Source organism: Balaenoptera musculus, chromosome 12, assembly GCF_009873245.2.
Source record: "Balaenoptera musculus isolate JJ_BM4_2016_0621 chromosome 12, mBalMus1.pri.v3, whole genome shotgun sequence".
Classification (NCBI taxonomy): Eukaryota; Metazoa; Chordata; class Mammalia; order Artiodactyla; family Balaenopteridae; genus Balaenoptera; species Balaenoptera musculus.
The window spans coordinates 79,518,051-79,539,969 of NC_045796.1; the positions used below are offsets into that span (position 1 = coordinate 79,518,051).

General features: G+C 42.6%; 1 protein-coding gene across 3 annotated transcripts in view; it reads left to right on the forward strand.

Annotated features, from left to right (window-relative positions):
• The window catches only part of IMPG1 (interphotoreceptor matrix proteoglycan 1), a 108,184-nt gene that overhangs the window by 16,404 nt on the left and 69,861 nt on the right, over nucleotides 1–21,919 (forward strand). For 2 of the 3 annotated variants that reach the window (XM_036871858.1, XM_036871859.1), the window contains exons 2-8: nucleotides 1,478–1,711; nucleotides 7,371–7,537; nucleotides 7,806–7,834; nucleotides 10,248–10,312; nucleotides 10,911–11,014; nucleotides 13,248–13,400; nucleotides 20,128–20,186. In XM_036871858.1, coding sequence (XP_036727753.1) covers nucleotides 1,478–1,711; nucleotides 7,371–7,537; nucleotides 7,806–7,834; nucleotides 10,248–10,312; nucleotides 10,911–11,014; nucleotides 13,248–13,400; nucleotides 20,128–20,186 — 811 coding nt within the window. The remainder of the gene's footprint in view (nucleotides 1–1,477; nucleotides 1,712–7,370; nucleotides 7,538–7,805; nucleotides 7,835–10,247; nucleotides 10,313–10,910; nucleotides 11,015–13,247; nucleotides 13,401–20,127; nucleotides 20,187–21,919) is intronic. The other variant, XM_036871860.1, reaches the window with a different exon arrangement.

Consider the following 21,919-nt stretch of genomic DNA (forward strand, 5'->3'; position numbering starts at 1 on the left):
GTCTCCAGGGGCCAGGGTGAGTGGTCCCGACTGTTCATCAGTAATTCCTTTCTTAAACGGTAGAACGGCTGAAAGGAAAGAGATGGAGTGGGAGAGGGGGAGTGGAGATCTGACCACACTGTTAACGTGCTCTGACACCCCTAGGCCTCAGTACCTGACCGTGCGGCAAACTGAGAAAAAGGGTATCTGTTTCGTCTATACACTAGAGCTTTTCTGAGAGTGATATGAAATAATACCGATGGAAAAAATTCACAATAAAATAGTACTCAGTGAATGTAAGTTATTTTTATGAGAGGTCTACAAAGCTAAAAATGAAATCCAGACCTAACCCTACCAGACACCTCAGTGTCAGCAGGATGAATGGCTCCGGGAGTTTAATCCTCCGCCAACACACTCTCTTTGACCTCCCCTCCATCCCTTCTCTCACCATCTCACATAAAATATCAAGCTTGCTCTGTAAATGAAACTCTAAGGCCCCAAATCACTTTCAACCAGATTGCCACCCACAGAGCCCTGCCCTCAGAGAAATCCTAGGGCTGCTGCTAATAGGCAGGGAGGTTGTTTTGTTGCATTTTTTTCCCCTAGGTTTTTAGAAGCACTCCACTTCCTCATCAAGAGTGCACCTCTGGGTACCACAATGCTATATCATTCCCCACTTGAATTATAATGTCTATCTAAAGAGGCATCTCTCGGGAGGCTTGAGTGCTAAGTGGGGAGTGATTTTAGGAGAGATGTGTGGGAAAAGGTTTCAATATTTGGCAGTGCCTAAAGGCAAGATGATTCGAAATGTTGTTTTTGTTTTTGTTTTTTTTAAATACGCTTGATCAGCCCATTATGCTATTCCCTGATTTCTGAAAATGCCTTGTCACTGGAATATCACATTCGGCAGTTGCAGCAAGATAGAACTTCCATAACCCTCAGGATCAAATTTTTAGTTTTTTCCATCCATTTATTATATGCTTCACTTAGAGCACACAAATGTATATATTCATCAGGAAATCAATCGTTTTTTTAAATTGAAATATAGTTAATTTACCGTGTTTTAGGTGTACAGCAAAGTGATTCAGTTATACACGTATATATTCTTTTTCAGATTTTTTCCACTATAGGTTATTACAAGATAGTGAATATAGCTCCCTGTGCTATACAGTAGGTCTTTGTTGTTTATTCTATATACAGAACTGTGTATCTGTTAATCCCAAATTTCTAATTTATCCTTCCCCGCTCCTTTCCCCTTTGATAACCATAAGTTTATTTTCTATGTCTGTGAGTCTCTTTCTGTTTTGTAAATAGGCTCACTTGTAACATATTTTTAGCTTCTACACCTAAGCGATGTCATGATATTTGTCTTTCTCTGTCTGACTTACTTCACTTAGTCTGATAATCTCTAGGTCCATCCATGTTGCTGCAAATGGCATTATTCCATTCTTTTTTATGGCTGAGTAGTATTACCAGGAAATCAATCTTTCTTTTACAGATCTCTCCATTAAAATATACGGTTCTGAAATTAAAGACACAGACAATGCCGCAAGAATTGAAACAACCGAAGATACCGGAAAAATTTACAAAGTGTCCACAATGAGACGAATATTCGATTTGGCAAAGCATCGAACCAAAAGATCAGCATTTTTCCCAACTGGGCTTAAAGTCTGTCCACAGGAATCCATGAAACAGATTTTAGCAAGTCTTCAAGCGTATTATAGATTGAGAGGTAAGGAAAGAGGTGCAGCCTGTTTGGACTTTCCCTCTCTTCATCCCTTCCCTTTCATCCATCCCAAGGTTGTGTTCAGCCCAGAGCTTCTCATTCAGTCACAGGAGTTATAAAAATCAGCCAACTGACCTGAGAGTTATGAAAAATAAGCCTTCGAAACTATGGCAGATCTGTGCTTGCATGTTTTAAAACCATGTCCTGTGCAACACAGAACCATGAGAGCATTTAACAAGCCACGAGAAAGCCTTGGCCTCTGGGTTTTACCTCTTTGTTTTATTTTTGCCAAAGCCCACTGTTAAATCCTAATGTTGTACAAAGCACAGGATGATTGCAATGTCAGGAATCTGTGCAAGTTGATGGATGACTTAAGATTTCACTTTTCAAAAACCACATTGCAATCCCAATCCTCCCTCCCTTCTTGGTAAGTTTCAGTTGTTTATTGCTGATCCAGTAAAAATGCCTGAACCTGGGAAACCTGGAGGCACAAATTAGCAGTGGTTACCAAGATATAATGCAGGGGTGTTAACGGGATTTACAGCACAATTACTGTGGTTTCCATCAGAGCTACAGTGTAGTTTTTACCCCAAGACAGCATTACAGGACTCTTACAGCATTCCCGGAAATCATGATGGAGTTCAATCACACCACGGCCATCAGTAGCTGTCCTTGTCATTCACTTACCGTGGATGAAAAAAAAAATCCCATGGCTTCTTCTTTAAATGAAAGAAAAGAATCTTTGGTAACCTCTATTAAATTCCCCAGGTAGCTTGTCTGGCTGCATCCTAAACGCAAATCACCTTACATGTGAAAACTGAGGAGGTTTACTGATTTCCACCTTGATCATAACAGATGTTTGCTTCCACTCCAAAAAGCACAGTCACCCTGCTCTATTTCAAGCCTATTGACTAGAGCGAGTTGGTTCAATTCTAGCCTGTGATGTGTTGCACATTCTGACAACTGAAAACTACGTCATCAACTAACATCCCACCAAGTTCTTAAGTATTTACATCTATAAGATGTGCAAAAGTTGAATTAATCTGGGTGTTCTTATTGGGTTTGGGAAGCATAATTAACTAACAGTATCAAAAATATCAAGCCCTGGGCTTCCCTGGTGGCGGCACAGTGGTTAGGAATCTGCCTGCCAATGCAGGGGACACAGGTTCGAGCCCTGGCCCGGAAAGATCCCACATGCCACGGAGCAACTAAGCCCGTGCACCACAACTACAGAGCCTGACCTCTAGAACCCACAAACCACAACTACTGAGCCCACGTTCCACAACTACTGAAGCCTGCGCGCCTAGAGCCCTTGCTCCGCAACAAGAGAAGCCACTGCAATAAGAAGCCCACGCAACGCAACGAAGAGTAGCCCCCGCTCACCGCATCTAGAGAAAGCCCACATACAGCAACGAAGACCCAACACAGCCAAAAATAAATAAAATAAATTAAAAAAAAAAATCAAGCCCGATGTTCCTCATATGTCTCATTTTATGTGGAAGTAAAAAGATACTTGCTTTCTGACAGAAGGCACACCCGCAGAGAAATGACAGCTACTGGGTCAGAGTCAGAGGGAGGACTCTAATTATAGAAAATCAAGTGCACGATATTAAATTTCTGAGGTCTTAGCACAGCACCTCTGCATATGGATGCAGAAGCAAAGAGGTCATTGGGAATGCAAAGAAAAGACAGTGCCATATGTAAAGCATTCGTTTTGGAGGTACCTACACATTGATCGGACAATGACATTGGTAAATTTCATGTTATTTGTTGATGGATAGAAGCATAAATACATGGGATATGCATCACATTGACTATGAACACAGCTGTTGCTAACTATTTTCACGTAACTTCTAATCCTTTACGACGTTCACAAGTAGGATTCATCACAGGTATTTGTAGAATAGACTATTGCTGCAACCAAATTTTTAGCTCTGAATTTTATTCTTAGCTCTTTATTCTTGATTAGGTTTGCCTCTTTCATTCTTGCTTCCCTGGATGAAACAAACCACTGTTTTTCTCCCCACAGCAATGACAGCCTATTATCTTTATGGCTGCCCCTGGGTGATATGAAATTTTACTGTTCACCAGCATGGGTTTCTTAAGTCTAACAAATTGGTTCACAAAGAAACTAGAAATAAGACCCAGCTATAAAGCAGTGTTTCTTTGACGGAGTAACCCAGTTATCGTTCTCATAGCTGCTTTTACAAAATTATCTGTTGATGTTTTTCAAACTTAGAGGAGACAGCGCCCACATTCCTCAAATCAAATGGAATACTGAGCTATTTCTCTTCCCAGTGCTTAAAGCAACACCAGGGAAAATGTTCTGAGCTTCCTGATAGAATCGCAAAGATTTCCTCAGAAATCGCAGACACAAGGGTCAAGGTCAGTTCTGGTAGTTTCCCAGGCAGAACCTCTGCTCCCACCACGCAGACTCTCTCCTCTGTGACTGCCTCCCTTCAAAGTCCTCTTTGAGTCCTTTGTGATTTCACCCCTCCCCATGTCTCTCCCTCTCTCTCCCTCCCTCCCTTCCTCTATCTCTCTCCACTCTCTCTTTCTCCCAACCCCAATATTAAAAGCTAGATCTTTCTTTCACGTTAATGTGTGACTCGGAGAAAGTTAAAGGTGAAGGGAATCCTAGTTCTTGCTACTCAAACTGCTGTCCCCAGACCAGCAGCATCACGTCACCTGGGAGCTTGTAAGAAACGCAGGTGTTCATTCAGATGGTTCCCCAGACCTACTTCATAATCTGCATTCTCATATTGAGAAGATGCCCAGGTAATCTTGCTCCTTCACCTGCAGCCCCTTCTCCCACCTCAGGGACACCGAAAGCCCTCGTCCCTACTAAAACCTACTTTTCCCAAAGGCTCTGAGAGAACATTCTCCCTGAAGCACCAATGCCTGAAGCTGCTTGAAGAATTATTTCCCTAGGGCACTGTCGTTTACAATGATCAAAATGTCGGGATGAAACAGGGACCAGTATCTTTTCTTTAGACGATTTTTGAGGGGCAGGATTTTGGTGACTCCTCCGATGTCATTTTTCTGGCATCCTGGAAGCTCAGCACAAATCAGGAGGCACAGAATCCTTCTGTGATCAAGAGAACAGGAGCACCAGCCCCTGACTCACTGGCAGAGTCACCCAGCCTTGCTAAGGGAGCCTCAAATAAAAACCTTGAAAGTTGAGGCATCGAAGGACCTCAGGGCTGGGAGGAGTCTGAAAACCTCTGAGAAGTTGGATTTTTCTAACCTCTTGGTTTACCTTTCTGCGCCATCTTTGTCTGGCTCTACTGGGAAGGATTGCCACAAGGATTTTGGAGAAAGCCGGAGCCTTGCCTCCCCAGTATCCCCACAGTTGCTTGAGATCTGACCACAGAACCTCAGCCTTTCTGCTGAATGTCTCAGCCTAGGCTGTTTGATGATGTAGGAAAAACCCCAGGCAACACACACCTCAAATGTGGAAAACTTGATGGCAATTTTGAGGTGGTGGGCACTGCAAACCACCACCCCCCCCGGGTCTGTGGGTTCTGGTCAGGTTGTCGCTAGTAAATGACCTGAGTTTCTGTTGGTCTGGAATTCTCTTTGCCTCCTAAAACAGAAAGCTAAGAGAAACCCAGATGTGGACCAAGTGGGGAGTGAGGGAAGGTAAAGCACTGGAGTAAGAGTCTCCAGACTGGGCTTCTCATACCTTGTTCCTCCCCATAACCCATAACCCCTTTTCTCTGCATGGCAGTCAGAGGGTTTCTTTAGAAAGTCAGATGATGTCAGCTTCTACTCCAAAGCACCCCCTTGCTCCTCATCCCTCCAGAGTTAAAGATCAACATATTACAATTGCTTATGACCAAAGTCTTCTATCTTTTTTCCCTAACTTAATCCCCTAAAATAATTTTTAAATTAGGTGCCCTCTTGAGAGCTTTTCTGTTGACATCTAAAGTTTTTCATCATAAGCTTAAATAATTGGATAAGATGTAACTTTTGGTGAGCTGTAAATATTGATATTGAAAATAAGATAGGAATTAAAGCATTCTCGTATATACAGTGGAATCTATCATAGATACTCAATACTTACCATCAAGTACTCTACAAATGCATGAACAAACCCTTCCAAACAGCAGGCAATGTCACGTGGTCCCTTTTCCTCCACACACCCACATTTCCATCCCACCTCTCACTGCAGAGTCTTATCTTAATGTAATTTAGGTCATACTTGAAAGTCTGTTGTGGGTTGCTCTAAAATACTTCTCAGTAACAAAAATGTACATAAATTGAAATTACATTTTTTACTTATTTCCTAAGTAAATAACTTATTTTACTTATTTCCAGAAATTTCTTCTGGATTCAGTTGCATTTATAATTATGTTTAATATATAATTGATTAAAGGAAGTAGATACAAGTTTGACAAAAGTTTTTAATTTTTTATTGATGGATATAAGCTCAGATATTGGTTTGGGGTAACTAATGTTTATAGATACAAAATCAGGAACAAAGCTTTGGAAGGGGCCAATTTAAATGAAGGGCCTATAGCTTAAGCTCCACTAGCTTCTGCCTCTGGATAGATGGGGTTGCTTTGGCGCTGTCCCTCTATTAGTTCATGTGCCATTATTTATTATTCCTATTATGTATTGCTAACATTAGACAGGATTTAACATCCATTTTATCCCTATTCTTTTCCTTAGTTTCACTTAAATGCTGAGAAAACGTGTTACATAAATAAGTAGACGGGAACAGATGGAGTTTTGTTACAGTAGCAGCCTTATTCTTAAGTTCCCCTGGCACTTATGCTAACAATGACATCGTGATCTGCCACCATTATTTTTAATGATCTATCAGCTGTTGACTTCATTAGGACTTCTTCTAATGTGTTGAAGGCAAAGTATCAGAAACTGCCCTACCTGCAAAAACTGTGTTTTGCCCTTGACTAAGTTCACTGCCTGTCTTAATCTCAAACACAGTTATTTCAAATACCCTTTGCGTGGCAACCTTGGAGCACTGTGCCGTCACAGGAAGACTATGGATGGGGAGATGGGGGAAGGATGACGGCCAAAGGGAAAGCGAGGAAGGAAAGATGTGTTGTTAGGCAAACCAATTTAGGAAAGCACGATAGGGAAGTTGAGATCTAGAAATTGAGTCTCTTTAAATGTCTGTGTGCCTGTTGACCCCTTGGAAAGTCTGCAGATACAGCGGGGTACCTGTGCCCCAGTTGAAGATGACTGCTGCAAAACCTGCACCATCTCTGTGCCTCTCACCACATCCTTCCGTGTTCATCCTCTATGACTCTCAGCCTTGCTCTGGCCACAGTGACCTTTTTACTGTTTCTTCAATGTGCCCAGCGTTCTCCAGCCTTGGGGCCTCTTCCCAAGCTGTTCAAAAGTCACCTTGACCATGAGGCCTTCCTCAACCACCCTATTATAAATAGCAGTCTTACACACACACGCACACACACACACACACACCTGTATTTCTATCTCCCTTCTTTTATTTTTCTCCATGGTGCATATAGGGGCTCAATAAATATTTGTTAAGTGAATTAATCTCTATGGGCTATAGGCTAGTGTATCAGCATAAGCCATGACAGAGCTTGCCATGTTTAAGATTGGGCTTGGGTTGGGAGAAGGGCGTCTTCTCAGGGTTTGGCCGTTTCTCACTCCTCATGGCGCTGCCTTGCAGTGTGCCAGGAAGCAGTGTGGGAAGCGTATCGGATCTTTCTGGATCGCATCCCTGACCCAGGGGAATACCAGGACTGGGTCAGCATCTGCCAGCAGGAGACTTTCTGCCTCTTTGACATCGGGAGAAATTTCAGCAACTCCCAGGAACACCTGGATCTTCTTCAGCAGGTGAGTTTAAACACGGAGCGTTGGGAACCCCGTCCAAATAGCTCCCGGGCCTCCAGACCCTGCCCCTTTTGAACTGGTTCCCCCAGCGTAAGTGTTGGCTGAAGAAATGCTTAGAGAGATCTGAGAAGGCCAACAGGAATTTTATTCCTGCAAAATAACATTTTACAGGCAGATTGAAGTGAAGTTAAAGGGAAAAGGGAATGAAAATAGACTTTGGCTCTTCAGTTGGCATTGTCTCTTAATAAAATTACTTTTTATCTTCCTACAGAGGATAAAACAGAGAAACTTCCTTGAGAGGTGAGTACCTAAAATACAGTGCAGCATGCTCTTGACTTTTGAAAGATCACATGATGGAGTGAGACTGAGCTATTGTGCCTTTATATTATTTCAGCTACTGAGATCGGAGTAGGTTATTCTGACAGACACTTTATGCATATATTTTGCTGAAGATAAATGAGTATATAAAAGGGAAATGGATAGACCTTATAGATCGAGATAGATGTTTGCACTATATTTGCAGATAAAATGAATGCAATACTGTTTGATAATTATCTAACATGTTTTTTACTTATTAGATACAGAGCAATTAAAATAGTTTAATTTTTAGAACTGATGAAAAATATTAGTTACATCAGGAACATGTTGAATGCAATCAGAGAGCAACCTGAATTTTGAACTCTCATTTGGTATTCTGTAAAGTGTTAGTATTTCTCAAACTAAACTGAAGCACTGAGCTGTGTCTTCTACAAGAACCGAATATCAAATAAGAAAATCGAAATGCAAAGAAAAAGCAAAGTACATCCGATAAAATGATTAAAGAAGAGACATGCTGTTGCCAAACTCTAAACTCACAAATTACACTCATAATAGTTAGAAATCTAAATCTGAAGATAATCATACTGCAGAGAGAGACACAAATTGGGCTGTATGAATTACAATTCTTTATAATGCTTTTCACATTTGTTCCTTGGTTTCTGTTCCCTTTGTCACAACCTGGCCCTGGACCTTATTAATTTACACTGTGCAAAACGTCAAATCCTTGCCTCTAACCTCTTCCCCCCCTTAACTTGCGTAACTGCTCCTGGGTTAATACATCTGAGATATTCCTTATTTTACACTGAGCCTTGTTCAAAGGCTTTTCAAAAATACTCCCGCATCGTCCCCTCGCCCTTCTGAATATCCACTCCCACCCTTCTCCACGTGCTCTGTGGGCAGAAGGCTGAGAGGGAGGGACTGACTCACTGGCCTCCCTTGGCCTCTGACTTCTGGGAAGGACCAGCCAATGTGGATCAGGAAATCAGAGGGAGAAGCAGGGTGAGGTGAGCGAATTTATCACCTCCCCACAGCCCCGACCTGCAGAGTCTTCCAGGGCTACGGACCTCTTTCAGCAGCAGCTCAGCTCCTGTCAGGCAGCCCTCTCTTTCCACAGAGCCTGCTCTGTCTCTGCTTCGTGGTAGCTGCTGCATCATCTCACCCCTCGTGGAGAGGGGAGCTTTGAGTACCTCGCTGTTATCACCCAAGGGTTCTGCACTCGCCCTTGTGGTTGCTCGTATAGTCTTCCCGTGACTTAGTAAGTAAGTAGACTTAGTAGACTTTGCTCAAATTACCCAACTCTTGAGTGAGCCATTTCTTCCCTCTCAGGACCTCCACTGAGGCAGAGGCACAACTAATTCATCAAGGCCTTCGGCCCCTGACCTTTCCAACTTTGACCTCCATGAGCCAGGATCCCACCACTGCCACCATGACACTTCCTCACCACGTCCAGACCACACCCTGCTCATCCTGGGCTCTGACCACAGCCTTCCCCTCTGCCTGAAGAACCTGTCTTCTCCACGCCACCCACCAATCCTGCTCTCCTTTCAAGCTCCCTAGCCCCCTACAACCACAGAGGACCTAGCCATTCCCTCTGGTCTTCCATCAGCGTGAGCCACTATTTAGATCAAACAGTCAACCATGACTATATTGTACAAACACAGACACAATCCTTTGAGACCTAATAGCTTATAGTAAGAAATCTTTCAGTGAGCTTCAATAGCTATCACTACTGCTACTCCTTTCTAAATAAAGCTTGCTAGAATGGGCTAATGTGATATGCAGACAGCTCTATAACCATGACTTTGGATGACACTCCCTGGCATTGCAAACCTACCCACAACTCCCCGGCAGGTTACCATTGCAGGCAATGATTATGTCCAGAATAGGGATTCAAGACACCTGCATTATCCAGAAATCTCTCTCTCTCATTATCGTAACCACAAGAGTTACTTTATCAGATAAACTGAATGACTCTCTGAATTTACAGGTCTGAGGGTCCTAGATTTTAGCAAGAATATTTCAGTCATAGATCATGTGATCAATTATCTTTGATGTCAAGGACACAGTTGAAGCACAATGGGGACTGTAAAACCTCAGACCCCCAGAACCATCTTTGCCTGCTATGAAAATGCTCCCCAGAACAGCAAAAAGCCAAAATGCTTATGGAAAACCCCTGGAGTCAAACATAATTATTTTGGGGTTGTTTGAATTTTTCTTCAAAGAAAATATATTAGAAGATTACTTCTGTAATGAAAATATGGGTAAATCTAGTTTTAAAATATACTTTCTCTCTAATTTTTAGGTCTATTCAGTATAAGCAAATTTAAATGCATTTCCTCTATTGTCATCAAGCTGCTTTTCACCATCTCTTTTTTATTTCCTATTGTGCTAATAGAAAAGATGAAATATCCACAAAGGAGACATTAGGAGAGCCTGGTGAAACCCCTGTGTTTTCAACAGGTAAGCTTAGAACTCCTCGTTTCATCTGCTACTGAACCTTAATTCAAACCATCATGAAAGCATGTTATTTGAAAAGCAATGGTTAATTGAAGTTGACACAGTTTATAATGCACTTTCTCAAAACTAACTTGTATTTCTAACCTTACAAAATAATTTAAATTCATAGCATACGTCTTGGAAAATACAGAAAAGAATAAAAACAAAACCAAATCACCCATTATCCTACAACTTGGAGGCAATCATCGATATTTTCCAACAAACAAATTCAAGATAATGTATTCATGTGTCCTTTACATAGCCGCAAAAAGAAAAAGTAACCAGATCTCATTAGGCAAAACCATTTAACTGTAACACATTTAGGGGAGCTCCAAACTTCCGTTCTGGAAAGGAATAATGAGGAATTTAAGTGGGATCAAGAGTCTGAGTTATATTTTGCTCAAGAACATACTTGTGTGATCTTAAAAGAAAATGAGTTCAGAATGCACCTAACATCTGTAATTTCCAGAGTGACAGGAAAAGCATGTGTCATGGTGACCTCATTCTAATTTAAACTCCTCCAGCCTCATTTTCGTGCCTGTACTTTTTTAAATTTCCACAGACGTTGCCAGTGTCTCACCCGGGTCCCTGCCTCCCCCTCCTGATGACACACCCTTCAACGAAATCCTCAACAACACCCTCCCGGACACCAAGATGCCTACAATAGTAAGAAGTTCTCAATCTAGCTCTTCACATGTCTGTTTGGTTTCATTAGTAAAACAGGGAAAGACAAGGGATGGACTGGCCATTCACTGTTATTAGTGCTGCATTTTTATCACCCCAAGTAAGAGTCGGTGACTTCCTTCTATTCACTGTTCTCACTTCTTCCAAGGGAGGGACTGAAAGGAAAAGAAATAGATTGGTAACTAGGATAAAGTGAGAGAAGTTGCAACTTAATTATTAACTCCAGGAGGGCAGGGGCCCTTCTTCCCTCAGTGACCAACAGAACCTTATGTACAGCAGGTGCTCACCAAGCGTTAGAGTGAATAAATGATGGGTGAATGAATGAATGAATACATCAGTCAACCCATCAATGAAGTCCTTTCTCCACTGAAGTGTAATCACACACTGACAGCAAGGGCAGAGGTCTTCTTCCCAGTCATGTGCAGCACGAATAGACCAGATAAATATCCAAATGACCGAAATCCTGCATGTCAAGCTGGGGAAAAATAAAAACAGTGTTTTCTAGCAAAAAGCAACACTGGTCACCACTCTGAGTGAAAGGGCATGCAGGACTGTTAGGGAATTCACTGTTGGTTATCACTAAAGGGGGACTTTTTAATTGAAGTATAGTTGATTTACAATATTTTGTTAGTTTCAGGTGTACAGCAAAGTGGTTCAATGGTTTTATATACTCCATTTAAAGTTATGACAAAATAATGGCTATATTCCCCGTGCTGTACAATAGACCCTTGTTGTTTATTTATTTGATACACGGTAGTTTGCACGTCCTAATCAAAAGGGAGACATGCTTAACCTCTCCAAAAGCTTTGAGCCCAGACCCTCAGTGCAGAAGCAGGCAAACACCACTCCCTTTGCTCCAGTGATAGGGTTGTGGCAGCACAAGGCAGGCAGCAGACCCAGAAGAGGGCAGTAATATAAGGAAGGGTCCCCAGATCAGAAGCTGGATCTTATGCTGCCACTGCCACAGGTCTACCATTCCCTGTGGTCTGTGAGCCTTCTCTGGCCCTTTCCTCTTCCTGTGACCCTCCCTCCAAGGCACAGATCAAGGCCAGAAGGTGAAGGCAGGAAGTTCAGTCTCACCATCTCTACATGGAAATTCAGAGATGAGGACCCTGCTGGCCATTCTCTCTGGGCTTTAGGCTGGATGACTGTAGACTTGATGGAACTACTGCTATGAGCAAAGAATTTAAATGTTCTGTTTTTCTCAAAAATACTGTTTCATCAACAGTGAAAACTGCTGTTGGAAAAAATTACTGAGATTAAACATATTCACTGCAAAATTTCTAAGACAACTCCAGTCTGCCTTCTCTCTTTTCTCACATTACCTGTGTCCCATCTCCTTCAAAGTCTGCTATAAGTCCCTCCTTCTCCTGTAAATATCCCCTGAATATTTTATTTCACATTCATCATATCCTCCCGTTAACATCCTTTTCGCCACCTACATCTATATTTATTCTTTCATTCAGCAAACATTGGGCCATGCACTAAAGATACTAAGATGAGCAAGCCTCAGTCCGGTCCTTCAAGGAATTTATAGTGCAAATAAGGGCAACAAAATAGCCTAAGTGCTATGACTGAAGATGGCAGATGTATAGACAAAATAATAGGCTAAGACAGGTTGCTGAGGCTGTGACCCGCCTTGTTACAGATATTCACTGAGAGTTTCGTGCAGAAATGGTCTCATGTTTTTTGCTTTGAGGGACTCAGTGAAGTGTGAGAATCACACTGGATTCAAGGAGATTTTATGTGGGGTGACAAGATTACCATATCAAAAAAAAACCTTCTATGTGAGTGTATCAGAGGTACCAAATGAGCAATTCAGATGTCATTTGCTAGTGCAAAGGTTCAGAGAAGGCAAAGATTTCTACCCTAGATGGTAGAGGAGATGTTTTTTAGATGAACCAAAGGATATTGATAAAAAGTAAATAAGTGTGTGTGTATCTAAATGCTTTCATGAAGAGCACACAGTCATAAAATGATGGAGTTCTCAGGGATTCTACATAATTAACTCATTGGAGCTTTGATACTTTGTCTCTCCGTGAGATTCAGAGGCCACTGCTAGTTAATAGGACTTCTATTCTAGAAGCACTTAAGGCTTCATAACCCACTTCCTGAGACAGTATCAACATATATTATACAATGTAACCATTTGCTCGTGGTTTATATGAACAGAATCCCTTCTCTTTTTTTTTTTTTTTTTTTAACTCTAACCCAGGAAAGAGAAGTAGAATCCACTAATGCTGCTGAGGATGCCCTAGAACAGAAGGTGGAAATAAGCGTCTCCCTGGCAAAGCACAAGTTCAAGGAAGAGCTTGCCGACTCCCAGTCCCCATATTACCAGGAGGTTGCAGCCAAGTCTCAGCTTCAGGTGAGTGAACCCACCTCACACAACCAGAGCCCAGGGCGGGACTCAGATCTGGGAACCAACAGCACAGAAATCCTCTTGGTTCATCTTCCTGAGACCAGGAATTCTTTCCATTTATTTATTTATTTATTTATTTTTATTTTTATTTTTTTTTACCTTTTGACCCCTTCACCCATTTCTCCTACCTTCCACCCATCTCTACCTCTGACAATCACCAATCTATTTTTTGTATCTATGAGCTTGGTTTCAGGGGGGGCGTTGTGGTTTGTTTTTAGGTTCCACATATACGTGAGATCGTTCAGTATTTGTCTTTCTCTCTCCAACTTATTTCACCTAGCGTAATGCCCTCGAGATCCATCCATGTTGTCGGAAGTGGCAAGATTTCATTCCCTTTATGGCTGGATAATATTGCATTGCGTATGATGTATTCCATATTCTTTATCAATTCATCCATTGGTGGACACTCGCGTTGTCTCCATATCCTGGTTATTGTAAATAATGCTACAATGACCATGAATCTTTTCAAATAATGCTACAATGACCATGAATCTTTTCAGATTAGTGCTTTCATTTTCTTCAGATAAACCCCCAGAACTGGAATGAAGTGGAATTGCTGGATGATATGATAGTTCTATTTTTAATTTTTTGAAGAATCTCCGCACTGTTTCGATAGTAGCCGCACCATTTACATTCCCGCCAACAGTGCACAAGGGCTCCCTTCTCTCCACACCCTCTCCAGCACTTGTTATTTTTAAAAGGCCTGGCATTCTTCATGGGTGATAAGTGGAAGAAGTTATGTGGTCCACATCATCTGTCACTAAATCAAGACACTATCCCAAGATGGCTCTTCCATCTCTGACCATCATCGCAGCTGCCTGTTCCTGGTTAATTTAAAAAGCTCTTCATTCTCTGCAGGATAAATCCAAACTGTCATGCTGAACTTGGCATTTATGTGCCATGATAAGACTCCTGCCTTCCTTTCCAGCCTCCTCTTAACACCAGTTCCTTACCATCCCCCTCTTTACACTCTACTTTCCAGAAATGCGAACTGCTTGCAAATCTTTTCTTACCTTTAGTCTTTACATGGGCTGCCTTCTCTGTCTGGAATGCCCTTCCCTGAGTTACATTTTACAAACTTCGTCATGAAATGTTCTCTCTACGCATCCTGGGTTCGGTGCCTCTCCTCTGGGCTAACACCCTGTGCCCACTGTTGTCACAGCACTTATCACCTTGTCTTGAGATTGTTTGTTTACACGTCTATGGCTTTTGTTGTCTCCACTCCCCTCTGCTCTCCGGCCACACCCACTGCCATGAGGGCATGAGCTTCTCCTTGAGGGCAGGAACTGCTTCTTTCATCTCTGCTGCTTACCTCCTAATACAGGGCTTGGGATGCAGTTAACTACTCAGTAACTGTTTGTGGAAATGCAATTGAAATTAGAAGCATCCATGAGATGATGTAACCATGAACTACGTTTATGAACAGCCTGGGTGCCCAAGCATCTTAGCGTGGCCAGGGAACAACAGGTGCCTAGCTCTCATACTTGGAAAATTCAACGCTTTCCTCCTCTCAGCTGGAGAGGAGATGAATAACAGAAACATTCTCAACCTCCAACCTCTCCCTGCATCAGCATTCAGTCAACAAAATGTAAAGAATCTTTTCTATGAACTTCAAAGAGAAAGCATCAGCGTGGGATATTTATGAACCAGAGAAGTACTTAGACATGGATTAGTAGATAGAATGAATTAAAGAATTGTCTGTTAACTTTTCTATTTGTTCTTTGAAATATTCTTTTCAACAGATCCTTAGGCTAGTCAGGTTATCTTAAAATTGGATAATTGGCCATAGACGGTCTTCACTGACCTGTTGTTAATTTTCTAAGCACCTAAAACAACCTGATGTAAAAGAATGCAGAGAAATCATAATTTTTTTAAATCTGAGTTTTAGTCTTGTTTCTGCCCAAGAATTAGCCATGAGAATTTGGGGATCACTTCCATGACCTTGATTCCTCATTTAGAAACTAAAGATGACCTCGAAGTGCCTTTCCAAGTCTAAAATGCTCTGTATCGAAATAGTAGCACTGTTCTTAACGTTTTATATATATTAACGGGATTTTTTATAGGATTCTATACTTAAAGTAAAATCATTTCTCTTTTTGACAAGTGAAGATACTGAGATGCAGGGAGATTAATTAATACACCCAACAATGTCACACCTATTAACTGGCAGAGCCAAGATTCAGACCCAGGCAGCCTGGCACCAGAACCCCTGCTCTTAACCACTATGCTATACTTTCTATTTTTCCCAAATAAATATGCATGGAGAAAGGATTTTTGTATCAGCAAATGAACATGCCTCTGAAAAATTTATCAACCAAAGAAGAGTATGGCTCTTGTTCCAGAGGCCATCACATCAGTCTTGCTGGTTCCATTTACTTGGTCACTGGAGCCCCTCTTCTCAGCACATCTGTTCCCCTTCCAGGCACCTGAGCAGTCCGACCGCCCAGCAGCTGCCAGGAGATAACCAGCCGGCCTCACCACAGCCCAACACTTGCATTAGCTCAGCCATTCAGGCCTAATCAGGAATTAACGGCCAGTGCTTTGCAGTAATTTAATTTCCACAATAAACTTAATGACCAATGTAACACAAATGTCAAAAGGAATGCTTAGTTGTTGTCTGAATGCTTTCTCTTGTGCAAACATCCAGGAGAACTCAACACGGCTGCCTTTTTTTTTTAACATGTATTCCAGCAGAATCAGGAAGGCCTCTGTGCATTTCACATTATTAATAAGGTTAACTGGGCACTTAATTAGCAATTTAGTGGTGAGCCGCTCCATGATCAGAAGTTCTCCGGAAGATAAGTTAGCAGAATTAACCGAAGGCCTTTGTCATCGCCTCCTTAGATGACTTCTGCACCCTCCTAATCAAAGCTGATTCTTAATCAGTCACAGCCAGGTTCACAGAGAGGACACGGACACAAGCAATCAATCCCGTCCACAGGAGCCGGGGCTTAGGGGCTGCTCTCCCCACAAGGCTTCCTGCTGTGCACGTCGCAGCCGGGGCTTCTCCGGAAGCAGTTCTGTGTGTGACGGATCGTTTTCAGATGTGTAACGGCATCGCTGGTAGCCTGGACCAGAAAGATGGACAAGTCAGGGTCTGAACCTTGAGCTCCAGAACCTGCAGCTTACACTTAAAACAGTCCACGCCAGGGGCTGTCACTGGAATGGCATTTGGGGGCACAGACGCCTTGTGGCCCCAGAGCCATTTGTCACAGGGCATACACTGGGCTTTCCCACCTGCCCCCGTAATAAAGACCAGCTCTGCGGAACCTGGCCTCCTCTCTCACCTCTATGAAGCCCACCGTGAGGTGGGAGTGGAGGCACAGGAACTTATTACCCAGGCCCCCTGCCCTTGACCTCTATGAGGACCTTCATCCTGTCCTTCCCCCCCTGAAGTCTGTCAAAAACAATGGACTGAAGGCTTGCTCTGCCTTGCCAGCCTCCATGCTATGTGCCCACTGAGGAAGTAAAAGTAAATCGAGCTTTAAGGAACTGGGAATCCAGTAGAGGAGACAAAGACTAAGTAAATAAATAAAACAATATTACCAGCTCTCTGCTCACCGTGTCAGGCACTCACTAGTTATTCCTTATGACAACCTTACGCTATACGTATTGTTATCCCATTTTGGCTAAGGAGACCAAGATTCAGAGAGATTAACCGATAAACTCAAGGTCTTGTAGCTAGAAAGTAGCAGAACCGATATTTAAACTCAGGTGTGTACAGCCATCTCCGCATCACCCAAAAGCTGAGCTACCTTCATCACTGCAGTTGTTACACACTCAGGGAACAAAACTACTTTTAATACTGGTACAATAAAATATAATTTAGATGGTAAATCAGTCTGCTGGAAAAAAAAAAAATCCACGATGCACTCCAAAGCCCAATGTAAGTGATTTGGGGATTATCTGTGCATTACCGCTCTAGTCTTTGGCATAGATCATGTAGACTCAGCAGTAATTTTAGATACAGTGACAAGGCAGTGGCATATTGATGAGTTTAGAGAAAGAAAAGTTGTTCTCAAGTCGATTAAGCAAAGTTTGCTGGGTCCCTACTACATGGATAACGATCTCCTAGGGACTGGGAGGAAAGGAGATAAAGAGGAATAAATAGGACACAATCCCTGAGCCCAGGAAGCATAATCTCAATGAAGAGACGGCATGCCCCTCGTGGACGGTTTTACAGGACGTATGGCAATAAGTTCTAGAACAGTAGGGAGAAGAAATAATGGAGCCTGACTTGGGGGAGCTACAAATGCTTTTCAATAGAGAAGATGCTTGAGCTGCCTTTGAATGATGGCATGAGGGAGGCAGTCAATGAGGAGAAGGTAGGAGAAGTTGCCTTTGGGGCTAAAGGGGAAAAAAAAGGTCACAGAAGTCCGGAGGAAGTACATGTCATATTTGGGGTGACACAGGAGTTCGTTTAGTGTGACCAGAGGACACGATATTGGCCGAGGGGGTAAGGATGGCAGGAAGTGCAAATGGAAAGGTACTTGGAGGGGCAGATTGTGGAGCATCTTAAATATCATTCTAAAGATTTGGACCTTATTCAGTAGGCACTGCAGCCCATCACAGGATTTTTAGTGAAAAGCAACAGATAGGGAATGATTAACTTGGGAAGAAAGTGTAGTCAAGGGGACATCTTCCTTCGCCCGCCCCAGCACACCCCCAAAACCCATTTCCCTTCCCTCCCCCTACACGCATCCAGAAAACCATTCAGCAGTGTCAGAGGGGAGACAGTGAGGGTGTGCCTGCCATGGGAATAAGAAGAACGTGGTGGAAACAGAAGTCATGTGGAATTCAGACTAGCAGGCATTGGTGACTGGACAGCAGGAGCACAGAGGGAAGGTGTGTAGGGTTGCTGGGCTCTCTGGATGGAAGACCATGGGTGCTCGTGACCCTGACCGAGATAGGGAGCCCGGGAGGAAAGACAGATCTGGAAGGAAGAGATTCACTCTGGTTTGGGCGTATTTCGTTGATGGCAAAGTTGGGATTTTCGGGTGAAGAACTCCAAGCTGCATCTCAGGTGGTTGTGGAAGCCGTGGGAGAAAACCAGATCCCTCAACGAGAGGTAGAGGGGAGTGGGTGCAGGGAAAGGGGGACAAGGTGGGCCCTCCCTTCAGCACTTTACTACTAACTGCTATCACTTCCTCGTGGTCTCTCTTGCCTCCCTGCCTCCCACGAGTCAACTGGATGGGGCAGAGCCCATTTCCATGGTGATGTGTCCTGAGAGCCTAGCACAGAACCCACAGCAGAGCTTCCTGCATCCATGGGAGCGTGTGTGCGATGGGGGGCTGAGAATGCAGACCTGCAGAATCCTTACAGCTGAGGGAGAGGGTGAAGTCAGAAAGAGGATGGAGTGAAGGAGACTGAGAAAGTGGCCAGAGAGATGGAAAAAGAACCCGAGAAAAGCAGGGACTCCGTGGAAAAGGAGTGCAAAGTGCCCCTGGGTTTGGAGAGGACCATCCTTGCTGGGGGAACCCAGAGACAGAAGCCAGGCTGCCGTGGATCTGGGAGCCATTGAGCACTGCAATTGTAAGCTGTTCTGATTACGCACCTCATGAGCAAGATGAAATCAAGAAAATGTAAAGTCCACATAAATCTAAGAGCAAAACTAATGAGATTAGAGTTTGCTTCTACTATTTTTTTTACTCATTCTTTTCTTTTTCAATTGAAATACGGTTGCTGTACAACATGGTATGTTACAGGTGTACAATACAGTGATTCACAATTTTTAAAGGTTTTACTCCATTTATAGTTATTATAAAATACTGGCTATATTCCCTGTGTTGTACAATAGATCCTTGTAGCTTTTTTTTTTTTTAAATATTTATTCATGGCTGTGCTGGGTCTTCGTTTCTGTGCGAGGGCTTTCTCTAGTTGCGGCGAGTGGGGGCCACTCCTCATCACGGTGCGCGGGCCTCTCACTGTCGCGGTCTCTCTTGTTGCGGAGCACAGGCTCCAGACGCGCAGGCTCAGTAGTTGTGGCTCACGGGCCTAGTTGCTCCACGGCATGTGGGATCTTCCCAGACCACGGCCCGAACCCGTGTCCCCTGCATTAGCAGGCAGATTCTCAACCACTGCGCCACCAGGGAAGCCCCTTGTAGCTTATTTTATACCTAATAGTTTGTACTTAACCCCTTACCCCTACCTTGCCCCTCCCCCCTTCCCTCTCCCCACTGGTAACCACTAGCTTGTTCTATCTGTGAGTCTGCTTCTTTTTTGTTGTATTCACTAGTTTGATGTATGCTTCTACCATGTTATTTAGGTACAGCAGCCAGTTTGACTTTAATAATCCCTTTAACATTACAGATATTTTCCAAATCATATAATTCAATTCAGAAAATATGATCATTACTCTGTGTGTATAAATAAAAATACTGTAGCCAAAAAAGTTTCTTCCAAATACCACCTTAAAATTATTTCATATTTTATGTAAAGTAACCAGTAAAGCAGGTCAGAACTACCCAATTACAGCTTTTAAATAAATAGCAAAACACTTTCCTCTGGGTTTCAGAAATAAATGAGAACAAAAAGTTTGGCCTCAATCGTTACTTCAATTTTCCATTTTCACTGTTTTCCCCTAACTCATCAAAAGTGTTTAGGCTTTTTCAATTAGGTAAGATGTGCCCCAGTAGAACCAAAGTGTATTTCATAAATTTCTTTCTCTCTGCAGATGCAAAAGGTATTTAAGAAACTTCCAGGATTCAAAGAAATCCATGTGTCAGGATTTAGGTAAGAGAATTGGACTCTTCTCAATTTTTAACTTACTTTCTCGCTATCCCCTTTTAAAAGCAATGTCATGAGGATTTTAAGGTCACTTTTACCCCAATTGTTTAGCTCCACCAAATCCTGAAATCTGAATACATCTCAGATGAAGGAGTTGTCTAATTAGAACGTGACTCTAGGTGATTTTTAAGGAGTAACACAGGAGCCGTCCTCCTTCCTTCCTCCGGAGTCAGAAACATGGTTTTCTGCAGAGAGCTCATCGCTGTCTTTGGCAATGTCATTTACCGAACCTCTTAGGAAAATCCCTCAGCAGAGACAGGTCCAGAAAAGCAGCAATTAGTTACCTAGATGTCGATTGCCTGGTTTCCTATCCAATGCTAAACACCGTCATCGTTTAAGCAAATCAAGCTGATCCTAGGGAGACGGGAAACTAATCAAAAGTGGTACCTATAGGGGTAAGAGAATTGGGTAGACAGGGATGGGGATGGAACGATTAATACCTGTTTTATCACGTTGATGTCTGACCGTACTTTTATACCATTCTCATGTCTGGTCCATAGTAATGTATTACCGTGCAAAATTTATAAAATTGAATATTTAAATAGAAGACATGAAATAAAATAGTGCCACGCTAAAGCAGGGTTCCATCATGTTCCCACAGATTTCCCATAAGCAGGCCTATATCCATTAGCATCTCAATATTCCAATGCGGGTTCAGGAGGTTTGGCAAGACTTTTGCATCTTTCTTTTAAGTTCCCACCATTCAAAACATCTACAAGGGGGATCATAATGTGGTATTTTTTTAACTGTGCCACAGGGCATATATCAGCCCTGGTGTGAGCAGAGGAAGTCCATCCTCTGCTAAGTCCATCCCTTGCACTGAGGGGGATTTGTAAAACAGGAGGACAGGCCTCTCTCGAAGTTCTTCCTGGCCTGTCCCCATCTGTTGTCTTAAAGCAAGAAGGTCCACAGGGTGGGTCCCACATGCCCACAAAGAACAGCCGTGTAGGTGGGGGGCTCCACCCATTTATTTCTCTGGAAGCTCTCAGGCCCCTCTGATGTGCGTGACTCCAGAGGAAGGACACGTTGAACCATGAAAGTAACAACAGATGAAACCCTTAACATTTACCGAAGCAGACTCATGTTTCTTTATTTCAAGATGCTGCTCTACACTATTCCATGTGAAATCAGATGGATTAGAGAGAAATAAAAGGGGATAGGAAAATAGTCTGCATAGATGCAAGGTCTTCTGGATAGACCACTGCAGTTAAAGAACAATTTTTTAATTTAAACCTGAAGGAAATGATAGGAACAGTTCTCTTGGTGAATGTTCAAATGCTCATTATCTCCTCCCTTCAAATAAATGAAAAACTAACAATTAAAAAAAAAAAATCTGTTTCAGAAGAAAACCAAAATGTTAGGTGATGAAATTTTGCAAGGTAAATATTTTAAAGTTATTATATCCTCTGAAACTGCATCTTTCCCGTGTGTTTTTCTCTGTAAGAGTTTATCCTTCTTTCTGTCAAGGATGCTTATAAAGTATATTTGATCACATCTTCCCAGTGATTTCCATTATGTTATGTAGACTTAGTCTCCCAGAAAACATTTTGACCCCCGAATACAATAAATAATATGCTTATGAGTGTGGCAAACTTTTAATCATGAAAAGCAATGCTCAGAATATTGTAAAGTAAACTTGTTATGAAGGAAATTGCTTTCTCATGGAGCCAGATTCTCCC